The sequence below is a fragment of the Lissotriton vulgaris genome, chromosome 11, assembly GCF_964263255.1.
Source record: "Lissotriton vulgaris chromosome 11, aLisVul1.2, whole genome shotgun sequence".
NCBI lineage: Eukaryota > Metazoa > Chordata > Amphibia > Caudata > Salamandridae > Lissotriton > Lissotriton vulgaris.
This window is the reverse complement of record NC_141699.1, coordinates 1105646711-1105661054: the sequence shown is the minus strand read 5'-3', so window position 1 is coordinate 1105661054 and position 14344 is coordinate 1105646711. Positions and strand designations below refer to the sequence as shown.

The following is a 14344-nucleotide window of genomic DNA, read 5'->3' as shown; positions in this document are numbered from 1 at the left end:
GTGCTTGTACGTAGCGCTCCCTAACCTAATGTACTTACGGCGGGTAAATCTGCCAAAATCTCTGAAGGGTGATATAACTCCCCTGTTATCTGTGGGTAAGTGTCATCAAGGAACCCGTCTTGGTGTAGAGAGGGGCTCTGTCCCTCTCAGGCTGTAAACAGAAATCGACTGGGACGGAATTCCGACATGGGTGACACCAGAAGTGTCAGGAACATGCTCCTCCAACTAAACACAGGAGAGATGCCATTTATATAATAAACCTCATCCATTTTCCATGCCGAAGCTCAAGTCAGGCTGCGATTATTGATTCTAAGTCCACAGAGCTGTCGCCGACCGTACAAGAACAAATGACAACATTTTGCACGCTGAACTTAGCCCTTGTACTGAGTGTTCAAGGTTTGTGATAAAAATGCCAATGAAGAATTGTGAATGTAAGCGAAGCTTGTTCACAGAGTATTATCCTATAAAGGCATGCAAGTAAATGTGTAGCAAATGTCAATGTACTAGAAATATGTCAAGTTTAAAACGTGAACATGTAAGATGATGGTGTTCTTGCCCTGGCCTAAGGTGCTGCTCATTGGCCCTGTATCCAAAGGACAAGCTGGTGGATCTTGGAAGGTTTCTGTTCCCCAGTCCAAGATGATACAGGAAATTCTGAAAAGACCAGGAAAAGGTTCAGTTAGAACCAAGGATTCCTGAAGGTCATCTTCGGGAGGCACGAGCTTAGTTATGACTTTTTTGAGACAGATTGAATAAAAGTAAACATTCTACTGTAGGAGGGATTCTAATTTCTAATCAATATTTAAATGCATAGTTGTTTATTAAGAAAAACATTTTTGATTAACTAATTTAAAAAAATAGTTTCAAGATAAGATAATAGAGCTATACTTTTTATTTTGTACTTTACATATATATATATGGAACAGCTGCTGGTTGACATGCTTCTCTAGAACTTTCGAGAGAACAGGAAGCAGAGAAAGAAGTCTGAGGTTGGATAGATCAGCAGAGTCAGGCTGGGGTTGCTTCACCAGAGGCAAAATGTTAGCCTGTTTCCAGTCACGTGGTACTATGGCCGATGAAAGAGAGGCCTTCAAAAGATTATTGGCCAGTTAACCATTGACACCTACCCCTAACCCAAAAGGCCCAGGGGCATGGCTCAGAGAGAGAGCCAGACTGAAGGCTACAGATTGCTAATAGTGATCCTTCCAATGAGATCGGATCAAAGCTATCAAGTGAACGGGTTAAATCATGTATTAGGCTAGACTGCTGTTTGTCCCCCATAATCTCCTCCAGCTGCATAGAAGGGAGGAGTCTGGCTTGAATATTAACAATCTTATTCTGAAACTAGTGAGCCAAGTGTTCACACCAATTCACAGTGGGTTCCTCAAAACCTACACAAGCCTCCAGGGACGTGGAGGTATTCACAACTTTAACATTTCCCTAGACTTGATGCCTGCTTTTATAATTCTGTCAACAAAATAGAATTGTTTTGTAATTTTGATCTCTTAATGATATTTTTTAAAGCAGCTTTATATTTAGCTTTAGCAGTCAGGTTATATTATAACCTCTACAGTCTTTCAAGATGTTTACATTTACTCTTGACCTCTTTGAGGGAATCTGTGTACGAGGAACAGTAAGACTTAGGTCGGCGTGACCGCTACACGTTAGGCCACAAGTTCACAGGTAGAGGAGGCAATCCAATTCTCCAGGAGGCCCGCATCAGCAACCACAGCACCCGAGAGAGCAGGCATTTACCCTTCCAAAGCCCTACAAAATGCCTCTGACTGAATCTTGTGAAAAGCTCTCGACACCCGAGACATTGACCTAGTGGTTGGGTCCTCCCTACACATGTCCACCTAAATTTAATCAGATAGAGGTTCGCCCAGACTAGCAGTGTGGGAGAATCTACTTCCAATATTACATTAGAAAGTATTTGATCTAGAACATGAACTGCTTGATATGTAGGCTAGAACACAAATTGGGGCAAGGTAAAGGCAGAAATGCTTTCTTGTAAGGAGACTACCTTCGTCTCCTCAGTGATATCCATATGGAGATTAAAGTCTCCCAAAAGAATAAAGTGAGCGTATTCTCACTTTACATTATATTTTTAGTTTTCCCTCTACTTTGTCTTATAGCGATCTCCGCTCATGTGGTAGACGGCTCCACCTATGCGTAAATAGGTACTATTTACTCACACATTTGGCTTCACTCCCTTGTTTCTGGGAGTAGGGACATGTAAGTTTACATTTTGGAGTAACTTTACACTTTACTTTACAGTTACCGAAAGGTGTATGGGTACATTTACACATGACATGAGTAAATCTAAGCACATAAATTAAGGATCAAGGTGTTTTTGTGAGTGTCAGAAAACCAATTGAAGCAGGTAAGTGAGCGGTTATTGAATACCTCTATACAAAGCCTGGCGTTCACACCTACATGTGCAGATATGCAGAGGGGCAGAAAACATTTTGCTTAACTCGTCCCCCTCCATAGCTTACTCACAATCCGTCCAGAAATTCATTGTTTGCATTCACCACTTTTAACTGTTACAGAGCACCTACAGGACATGAATGTGAGTGAGACCAAGAGGAGTATAGGCCAACATTGTTTTGAAAATTCTTAGTCAAATGGTACCATTGATTTGTTGTACAAGACCACTATAAAGCAGCTTTGCATGCAGGAGCTCACCACATGATGTGCTCTTCGCTTGTAAATCCTGATCCAAATTTTGAATGTATCTCTGAGCAGGAGTATTTGTCTTCCAGAACCCTGCAATGAGTAAAGCAACATCTGCCAGGTTAGAGATCATTTGTAAGAGGATGTCTGACTATTGAGACACATGTGAACAGCAGGCTTAGCTCACCCAATTTTCTGGAACTGCTTCTTGGAACTGTCCCAGACATAGCGAATTTTCTGTACCTGGATGCACCTCACCTGCAGAGTAAAACAAGCTCAAGAATGCAAATAAAGTATTGACTGATAAGAATACTCCTAATAAACCAACTGCAGGCCCAAATGAATCTCAGTCTGCAGATGAGAGAACTTGAGCACTGGTTAAGAAGGATAAATGGGACAAAATGTTGGTCTTAGGCCTAGTGCTGAACCTGTGCTGCTTGAGGTTTTCTTTAGTGCAGTACAGGTTTGTTTGATTAGGAATTTCATAAAGTACAACATTCTTAATGACAGACAACAAAGAGAACTCTGAGGCCCTGACACCTTATATCAATACACTGACACAACATTACAGAAGCAATAGCGTAATTGCAAAACTACCAACAAATGAAGGAGGAGAATAAAGGCACAGAGTCATTATCATTATCCAACTATGAGGAATCATGATAACCACTATTAGATATATCCACTACACTCAACACCGTCTGCCATCAAAGAGACTTTAGAAACTCAAAGTTCCTGATCATCCATCAAAAAGGATCTCCAGCCATCTTAAAGGCCAACAAGGGCTACTATACGTCAATTTTGACTTTGATGTCAGCCAACGGGTAAAGGTGCGTGGAATGTTCCTGTAAAATCCTGAATAAGGGAATTGGTGCTTCCCCGAAAAACAGCACGTTGGCATGGAGACTTGACACTGAGTGTGAGTGCAGACTGTGAATATATTACTGGTATGGAGCCACGACACAAAAACTTGATCACTGTTGTTGAGCACTTTGGATTATCGATGGATTGTAGAAAAGCCTTCTAACTATGTACTTTGAATAATCACATCCAAAACCTTCGAAATTTGGGTATAGTATTTGTAGTGATCCACAGAGATAGAAGCCAGTGATCACATGGTATCAAAACACCCTACTCCCAGCAAGGTGTAGATCAATCTAAAAACCAAGGTTATGCAATTAGAGAATAGAATATAAATGATACAGAAGCACACATAATGTGTAGTTCATCATATAAATAGCTAGAGGATAGTCAATTATTAAATCCCAGAAGTGTTATTCCAAATTAGTTCAATGCTTTCACATGGCTCTTGATTATGGATTTGTTTTAACTGCAATAATAAGAAAATCACTATAAGAGACATATTTCCCTTTTTAGGGTAACGTCAAGAACAGAGGCTAATCTCACCCTTATAATATCAATAACCAGCAATGCCAATAGGCTGCTACTTGTCACCTCATCTTTCGTATGATAATAACTAAAAAGGTTCCAAAACACTGCAGCAAACCTGTTGCTTCACTGTTGCTCAATACCACGGTACTTTAAGCATATCTTTGGCTACCAGTTGAAAGATTCTTGATTCTAAGACACTGTCTTATCCACAAAGCCATTCAAGGGAAAGGCCTGCAATACCTAACACAACAATTCCACTAATATTGCAAAACATGGACTTTTCTTAACATTAGCACCTTGAGCTATTGTTCAAGAAGAAATCCTTGCCATCCAACCTCTGAAAATTCACAACCACTCAAAATTAAGGGATGGCGGATGCACATGTCTATTCCCAAAATAATGAACCCGCACAATTGGATACTCTGATTTTAGCATTAAACCATTTGGAGCGCTTAGCAATAAAATAGCCAAAGTCTCATGATCACGACATGTATGATCTGATCTGAGGAACACACCACAGTTTGACCACGAATGACCATATTTTCTGGTCACCCTCTCCAAGATCCTCTTCAGATGACAGCAATGGTGCACAAATTGCAGAGGAGGCATTACAACTGGATATCACATCAGCCAACTGTGACCAGTGCAGACTGTGGGACAAGCGCACACCTAAGCAGTCCAGATGAAGCTCCAATAACAGAGATAAACCACTGCAGGGTAGGACCACCATCAGAATATCATTGCCAAGATACTGAAACAAACCACTCAGGGGCAGGATATTAAAGTACTGGAGATCACTATGAATGCAGCACCCTTCCAAGTAAGAACACCCCTATTGTGTAGCATGCCACACACTCAAGAAAGTGCTTCAGTGCCCCACCTAGGCACTTGAAGCACTGTATAAATGTTTAAATGCAACACATGAAATGATGTGAGAAGGGTGATGGTATGAGGGCAATCATTCATAGCCACTTACATTAATCTCTTGTAGGAAGGTGGAATCTGACTACATGGTTGCCCCCTCTTTTTTTCTGGTGTTTTGATGGTTTTTGAATTAGTTTGGCTGGGATCCTGCTATTCAGGGTCCCAGCCCATCTGCTTTCCTCTCTAAATGGATTCCAAGTATTTAGGTACACTCCAGTTTGGTTACCGGGGTACTCTTATGAGTCCCTAGTATATGGTAACTTAGGTACCTAGGGCATAGGTACCCCAGAGGCCTACCAGGGGCTGCAGCATGTATTATGCCACCCCTGGGAAGCCTTCAAAATGGCACCACAGGACTGCTGCTGCATCCTGTGTAAGGTGGTGCATGCACCCCTTATTTAGATATAGGTTACCTATATCTACCTTAAATCACTACATACTTAAACCTATCAGTCACTCCTATGGCAGGCCTTACCAATCCTGAAGGCAGGGTGCTGGGTTTTGTGTGAGAGGGTGCCCATGCATGAGCAGGGCCCCTCTGCAGACTTCGGAACCTATTCTCTGGGGCTGTTCTGTGATGCTGCCAGACCATATACTCTTAAGTGCATTATAACCTTGTGGTAAATGCTAAATTTGGAATGGCTGCACAGAAACATGTCATATTTGGTGTCAAACACTTTGGAATCCTAACCCCCCCCCCCACCAGTCCTGGCGGTGGGGGTAGAATTCCACCCTGCTAGAAGGAGAGACATGTACACACCGGTATACCAGGTATCAGTTTAAAAGAGCCCTGGCATCACAAAATAGATGCTGCAGCCACAGACACAAGTCTGGCCTCCTGCTGCTGAACGAAACTCCAGCAGGGGTAACTTGGACAATAGGTTTCATGTCACAGGGAAGTATAACCACCTCCCAGACAGGCTCTAGTGTATTGGGCCTGGGTGGGCGCACTCCAAGTGTGCTTTGAAGTCTGCACTGGGGGCACATTTGGTGTCCCTGTGCATAGCACAGTTCAAACCTGTTGCAGGGGATACCAGCCCCTGCTCTAGCGTGAAACTGGACAAAGGAAATGGGTGCAGCCACCCCTCTTTCCAAACCCTCCCATAGGTGGGTCCCCAGAGTATGTCCAACCCCTTCCTTGGGTATAAGAAAGGAATCCCTGGCTACAGGACTGGGGATTACACCTGGATGAAACTCTACTACAGATATCCTCGAACTTAACAGTCTACATGACCAGATGACTGAAGAATCTCCTTGGAGTAAAGGAGTTACTCCCCTGCTTGGCAGGCACCAAAGACGCATCAGACCGGTCTGCATCTCCGAAGCTCCCGCCGGACTCCGAAGTAATTGCAGCCCAGGAGGTGGATTTCCAGAATTCTCCGAGGCTGACCTGAGTCCCCAGCAAAGATGAGGCACGCAGCCCTCGTGAGTACGTGGAACCAGAACCCCTGGACACAATGCACATTTGTAAGTGCATTTGCTTCTTGACGTTCCTTAAGGCTGTGCATTGGATTACTTGTAGCCCACATCCCGAGCACCTTTTCCACTGAAGATTGCTGGCCTACACTCCACAAGTGTTCCGTGAGCCGGCCCTTTGTGTTTTCGCTCGAGGTACCTTCATGATCCTTGGTCCGTAGACTGGTGGGTCCCTGAGAAGGCAACTTTGACTTTCCATGGGTTTTCCTGGTTGCTCCAGATGTGCCCTGACTCTCCACCACTTGGTGAGTACCTCGGACCTTGCTGGTTTGCGCCGAAGCATTTCTTCACTTTCTGCGTGGGTTGCTGTTGCCAAGGCTTGTGGGGTCCTATCCGGTCACCATCGCCGCAGCACTCGACATCCTTTGTGGGCCTGCTCGAATCCAGCTCCTGGTCATCGTCGACGCATCATGGTCCTCATGGCTACAGATTCGAGCTTCACCTCTTCAACCTGAAAACACCCGACATCGGTGGGCATTCGTCTATCGTGCCCCTGGTCACTGGCAAGTGACCCAGACTCTGTTCCCTCTGCTTTCAGGTTCTTCTCATCATCGATCCAGGCTTGGATCACACCGGACACTTTTCACTTCGACGGCAGCAGCACTTTGCAGCACCTCGCTATTGAAATCAATGACGATTCTCGACACCAAAAGACACCTATACACCCGGCTTCCCTGGGTGAGGTGACTCGAGTACTTTGGTGCTCCCGTGGGTGTTGGCCCTAGAACCCCTTAACTGTAAAGGGGTTCCCTCAAAGTCCTCTCCTAAGTCCTAAGTGTCCTTAATCTTTTAATTTCCAACTGCGACTTTCCCCATTGAAGCAAGCGGCCTCTCGTGGCTGTGTTCTCACAATGCACCTGTCTCCCGTGGTTCCTCTGTGTCACTACCTTGGGTGGTTCCTTGGGGGCCCAGTGATTCTACAGGCTCTAGGCCTTGTGTCAAGTCAAGTTGTGATTCTTATACCACTTTCTTAATATATGGTTTGGTACGCCCCTAGGGCTCAACGTATATTGTGCTAATTTACTGTGTGATATTAAGTATAACGAATGTGCTTTTACCTCTAGCCTCATAAAGAGACTAGCAGGGTGTGTTTAGAATAAATACAAATATTTTAAATATATACCTGGAGTGGTTGTCCTTTCATTTAGCCATTCAAGAGATTATAGGCTGGTAAAACAAGCTGCTTTACATTCCTTCAAGACTAAGCCTGAAGGCTGCTCTCCATAGCTACCAATAGAATAGCTTTCAAATAAGGTTGCCTTTAACTTATCACCTCTAAGGGGCTGTTTGGACTGGTATAAGGTGCCCACTGTAGTTAGTGGACAGCATATATCAGGCCAACTTCTCACATCTCTGATTACATCAAATCCTAAAAACGGAATAACAAAAAACACAACCAGTATGTCTGTGCATCTTAGCCTCTGCAGAACCTTTTCTTAAACCCCTAGCCCACTCGCACAAATCCACAGATTAACTTTGCGTAGCCTCAAAAGGCTATCCTCCTGGAGGCACCAGTCACAACTTCACTTAAGGCACCCTTACTTTATCTCACATATCCAGATGAGCTACAGAACCGTAACACTGACATACACCATCAGATCCCCTGAAAAACCCATCACATAAACCGACCAGTACTTTCATTATAGGCAAGGGGCTTGTAGTGTCATCCCTCTCAGAGACTGCATCAGCAACAGTCACAAACTGCAAAACTACCAACAAATGAAGGAGGAGAATAAAGGCACAGAGTCATTATCATTATCAAACTATGAGGAATCATGATAACCACTATTAGATATATCCACTACACTCAACACTGTCTGCCATCAAAGTCTCTTATGGAGACTTTAGAAACTCAAAATTCCTGAGCATCCATCAAAAAGGATCTCCTGCCATCTTAAAGGCCAACAGGGGCTACTATACGTCAATTTTGACTTTGATGTCGGCCAACGGGTAAAGGTGCGTGGAATGTTCCTGTAAAATCCTGAATAAGGGAATTGGTGCTTCCCCGAAAAACAGCATGTTGGCATGGAGACTTGAATTTTGGAAAAGGTGATGGACAGAGTTTCTGAATGATGCAGAATACTCCTACCCAGTCAAGAGATCAGGGCTTGATCCATCGCCGTTTTTTAGCTCACTGCACCATCCCAGCTTCAGAACCTGGCTACATGCAAATTACTCTGTTCCTGTCCCAGTGCATGATGGGAACAGGGCAAACCAAACTACCAAGCCAATTCTTATACTGGGAAGGAGACAAGCTACCGGGGACCGGTTTCTGGCATTTCAGCCGTCGTCGGCCCGGCTTGCTTGAATCCTGATGGTGCAATGAGCTAGGGACTCACGTCTGAGTATACCCTCCCACACTTAGTGTGGATAAAATCAATTTTGACACTGAGTGTGAGTGCAGACTGTGAATATATTACTGGTATGGAGCCACGACACAAAAACTTGATCACTGTTGTTGAGCACTTTGGATTATCGATGGATTGTAGAAAAGCCTTCTAACTATGTACTTTGAATAATCACATCCAAAACCTTCGAAATTTGGGTTAAGTATTTGTAGTGATCCACAGAGATAGAAGCCAGTGATCACATGGTATCAAAACACCCTACTCCAAGCAAGGTGTAGATCAATCTAAAAACCAAGGTTATGCAATTAGAGAATAGAATATAAATGATGTGTAGTTCATCATATAAATAGCTAGAGGATAGTCAATTATTAAATCCCAGAAGTGTTATTCCAAAGTAGTTCAATGCTTTCACATGGTTCTTGATTATGGATTTGTTTTAACTGCAATAATAAGAAAATCACTATAAGAGACATATTTCCCTTTTTAGGGTAACGTCAAGAACAGAGGCTAATCTCACCCTTATAATATCAATAACCAGCAATGCCAATAGGCTACTACTTGTCACCTCATCTTTCGTATGATAATAACTAAAAGGGTTCCAAGACACTGCAGCAAACCTGTTGCTTCACTGTTGCTCAATACCACTGTACTTTAAGCATATCTTTGGCTTCCAGTTGAAAGATTCTTGATTCTAAGACACTGTCTTATCCACAAAGCCATTCAAGGGAAAGGCCTGCAATACCTAACACAACAATTACACTAATATTGCGAAACATGGACTTTTCTTAACATTAGCGCCTTGAGCTATTGTTCAAGAAGAAATCCTTGCCATCCAACCTCTGAAAATTCACAACCACTTAAAATTAAGGGATGGAGTATGCACATGTCTATTCCCAAAATAATGAACCCGCACAATTGGATCCTCTGATTTTAGCATTAAACCATTTGGAGCACTTAGCAATAGAATAGCCAAAGTCTCATGATCACGACATGTATGATCTGATCTGAGGAACACACCACAGTTTGACCACGAATGACCATATTTTCTGGTCACCTTCTCCAAGATCCTCTTCAGATGACAGCAATGGTGCACAAATTGCAGAGGAGGCATTACAACTGGATATCACATCAGCCAACTGTAACCAGTGCAGACTGTGGGACAAGCGCAAACCTAAGCAGTCCAGATGAAGCTCCAATAACAGAGCTAAACCACTGCAGGGTAGGACCACCATCAGAATATCATTGCCAAGATACTGAAACAAACCACTCGGGGCAGAATATTAAAGTACTGGAGATCACCTTGAATGCAGCACCCTTCCAAGTAAGAACACCCCTATTGTGTAGCATGCCACACACTCAAGAATGTGCTTCAGTGTCCCACCTAGGCGCTTGAAGCACTGTATAAATGTTTAAATGCAACACATGAAATGATGTGAGAAGGGTGATGGTATGAGGGCAATCATTCATAGCCACTTACATTAATCTCTTGTAGGAAGGTGGAATCTGAGTACATGGTTGCCCCCACTTTTTTTTCTGGTGTTTTGATGGTTTTTGACTTAGTTTGGCTGGGATCCTGCTATTCAAGGTCCCAGCCCATCTGCTTTCCTCTCTAAATTGATTCCAAGTATTTAGGTACACTCCAGTTTGGTTACTGGGTAACACTTATGACTCCCTAGTATATGGTAACTTAGGTACCTAGGGCATAGGTACCCCAGAGGACTACCAGGGGCTGCAGCATGTATTATGCCACCCCTGGGAAGCCTTCCAAAATGACACCACAGGACTGCTGCTGCATCCTGGGTAAGGTGGTGCATGCACCCCTTATTTAGATATAGGTTACCTATATCTACCTTGAATCACTACATACCTAAACCTATCAGTCACTCCTATGGCAGGCCTTACCAATCCTGAAGGCAGGGTGCTGGGTTTTGTGTGAGAGGGTGCCCATGCATGAGCAGGGCCCCTCTGCAGACTTCGGAACCTATTCTCTGGGGCTGTTCTGTGATGCTGCCAGACCATATACTCTTAAGTGCATTATAACCTTGTGGTAAATGCTAACTTCGGAATGGCTGCACAGAAACAAGTCATATTTGGTGTCAAACACTTTGGAATCCTACCCCCCCCCCCCCAGCAGTCCTGGCGGTGGGGGTAGAATTCCACCCTGCTAGAGGGAGAGACATGTACACACCGGTATACCAGGTATCAGTTTAAAAGAGCCCTGGCATCACAAAATAGATGCTGCAGCCACAGACACGAGTCTGGCCTCCTGCTGCTGAACGAAACTCCAGCAGGGGTGGCTTGGACAATAGGTTTCCTGTCACAGGGAAGTATAACCACCTCCCAGACAGGCTCTAGTGTATTGGGCCTGGGTGGGTGCACTCCAAGTGTGCTTTGAAGTCTGCACTGGGGGCACATTTGGTGTCCCTGTGCATAGCACAGTTCAAACCTGTTGCAGGGGCTACCAGCCCCTGCTCTAGCGTGAAACTGGACAAAGGAAATGGGTGCAGCCACCCCTCTTTCCAAACCCTCCCATAGGTGGGTCCCCAGAGTATGTCCAACCCCTTCCTTGGGTATAAGAAAGGAATCCCTGGCTACAGGACTGGGGATTACACCTGGATGAAACTCTGCTACAGATATCCTGGAACTTCGCAGTCTACATGACCAGATGACTGAAGAATCTCCCTTGGAGTAAAGGAGTTACTCCCCTGCTTGGCAGGCACCAAAGACGCATCAGACCGGTCTGCATCTCCGAAGCTCCCGCCGGACTCCGAAGTAATTGCAGCCCAGGAGGTGGATTTCCAGAATTCTCCGAGGCTGACCTGAGTCCCCAGCAAAGATGAGACACGCAGCCCTCGTGAGTACGTGGAACCAGAACCCCTGGACACAATGCACATTTGTAAGTGCATTTGCTTCTTGACGTTCCTTAAGGCTGTGCATTGGATTACTTGTAGCCCACATCCCGAGCACCTTTTCCATTGAAGATTGCTGGCCTACACTCCACAAGTGTTCCGTGAGCCGGCCCTTTGTGTTTTCGCTCGAGGTACCTTCATGATCCTTGGCCCGTTGACTGGTGGGTCCCTGAGAAGGCAACTTTGACTTTCCATGGGTTTTCCTGGTTGCTCCAGATGTGCCCTGACTCTCCACCACTTGGTGAGTCCCTCGGACCTTGCTGGTTCGCGCCGAAACATTTCTTCACTTTCTGCGTGGGTTGCTGTTGCCAAGGCTTGTGGGGTCCAATCCGGTCACCATCGCCGCAGCACTCGACATCCTTTGTGGGCCTGCTCGAATCCAGCTCCTGGTCATCGTCGACGCATCATGGTCCTCATGGCTACAGAGTCGAGCTTCACCTCTTCAACCTGAAAACACCCGACATCGGTGGGCATTCGTCTATCCTGCCCCTGGTCACTGGCAAGTGACCCAGACTCTGTTCCCTCTGCTTTCAGGTTCTTCTCATCATCGATCCAGGCTTGGATCACACCGGACACTTTTCACTTCGACGGCAGCAGCACTTTGCAGCACCTCGCTATTGAAATCAATGACGATTCTCGACACCAAAAGACACCTATACACCCGGCTTCCCTGGGTGAGGTGACTCGAGTACTTTGGTGCTCCCGTGGGTGTTGGCCCTAGAACCCCTTAACTGTAAAGGGGTTCCCTCAAAGTCCTCTCCTAAGTCCTAAGTGTCCTTAATCTTTTAATTTCCAACTGCGACTTTCCCCATTGAAGCAAGCGGCCTCTCGTGGCTGTGTTCTCACAATGCACCTGTCTCCCGTGGTTCCTCTGTGTCACTACCTTGGGTGGTTCCTTGGGGGCCCAGTGATTCTACAGGCTCTAGGCCTTGTGTCAAGTCAAGTTGTGATTCTTATACCACTTTCTTAATATATGGTTTGGTACGCCCCTAGGGCTCAACGTATATTGTGCTAATTTACTGTGTGATATTAAGTATAACGAATGTGCTTTTACCTCTAGCCTCATAAAGAGACTAGCAGGGTGTGTTTAGAATAAATACAAATATTTTAAATATATACCTGGAGTGGTTGTCCTTTCATTTAGCCATTCAAGAGATTATAGGCTGGTAAAACAAGCTGCTTTACATTCCTTCAAGACTAAGCCTGAAGGCTGCTCTCCATAGCTACCAATAGAATAGCTTTCAAATAAGGTTGCCTTTAACTTATCACCTCTAAGGGGCTGTTTGGACTGGTATAAGGTGCCCACTGTAGTTAGTGGACAGCATATATCAGGCCAACTTCTCACATCTCTGATTACATCAAATCCTAAAAACGGAATAACAAAAAACACAACCAGTATGTCTGTGCATCTTAGCCTCTGCAGAACCTTTTCTTAAACCCCTAGCCCACTCGCACAAATCCACAGATTAACTTTGCGTAGCCTCAAAAGGCTATCCTCCTGGAGGCACCAGTCACAACTTCACTTAAGGCACCCTTACTTTATCTCACATATCCAGATGAGCTACAGAACCGTAACACTGACATACACCATCAGATCCCCTGAAAAACCCATCACATAAACCGACCAGTACTTTCATTATAGGCAAGGGGCTTGTAGTGTCATCCCTCTCAGAGACTGCATCAGCAACAGTCACAAACTGTAAACTCAGCGGTGAGGTCAGGCAGACTACTTCCAGGAGCTAGGAGTGGAGGCTCGCTGAAATACATGGAGAGCACAGACAAAATGGATGCAGGTCGGTTCTCATTCTAAGATGTTGTTGTTTGTATAAATACAAGAACAATTTGTTTACTTCACTCAGTATGATAATGTGACAGTATAGGGTAATCAGCTTAGCTTTGAAAAAGATACTAGCAAGAAGAACTTCAGAGATAATCCTAAAAGAAGTTCCAAATTTCTCCTGCCAAGTCATAACTTATGAATTATGTTGTTTATGTAAACATATTTCTATTCATTCCACTAAGCAGCAATTTACCCAAGGCATTGAATTTAAAATATTTACAAAATTCTTGTTTTTTGTCACACCCTTTGTAGATCTATTCTACTGTCTCTATACTCCTCTTGATCAATCTGTCTCTCTGATCTCTTATTCCTAGTATTTTATAAAGTTTATGAGCTCTATCTCTCTATGTGTCTGGACAATTTTAAAATATGGACAGACTCCTTTTCTGGATGAGAAGGAATCAGTTCTTATCCAAGATTGTCTTAACCTCCCTCTGCTTAGCATGACTCCAGTAGCTTCTAAACAGAAGATGTAACTCACCCAGATGCTGGCTGACTCGATTTCTTGCCTCACAAGTGTGGGAACCTGTTTAACCTGGTGACAATCATGCACAGTGTGATGTCCTATGTCCTACTCTCATTCGGGCCCTTGTTCTTCAAACACCTAAGGGTGGTATCTTAGGTATGCTGAGCGTCAAACTAATTATTACCTGTCACATAGTTTTTTTGCTGAGGCTGTTGCTCACCTTGGGCCACATGTACATATGTAAATGTTTGTGATTACCAAATATCACTTTTTTTGCAATTTGCTATTTTGTAATTGCAAACACCCATGAAGA

The 14344-nt window shown here is 44.3% G+C and overlaps 1 protein-coding gene across 1 annotated transcript in view; it reads right to left on the bottom strand.

Moving 5' to 3' along the window:
* LOC147684246 (putative cation-transporting ATPase 13A4) overlaps nt 1-14344 on the bottom strand; it is a 385092-nt gene that overhangs the window by 292282 nt on the left and 78466 nt on the right. The window contains exons 4-5 of the mRNA XM_086944646.1: nt 2864-2934; nt 2689-2769 (exon numbers count right to left, since the gene is read on the bottom strand). Of these exons, the coding sequence (XP_086800772.1) occupies nt 2689-2769; nt 2864-2934 (152 nt within the window). The remainder of the gene's footprint in view (nt 1-2688; nt 2770-2863; nt 2935-14344) is intronic.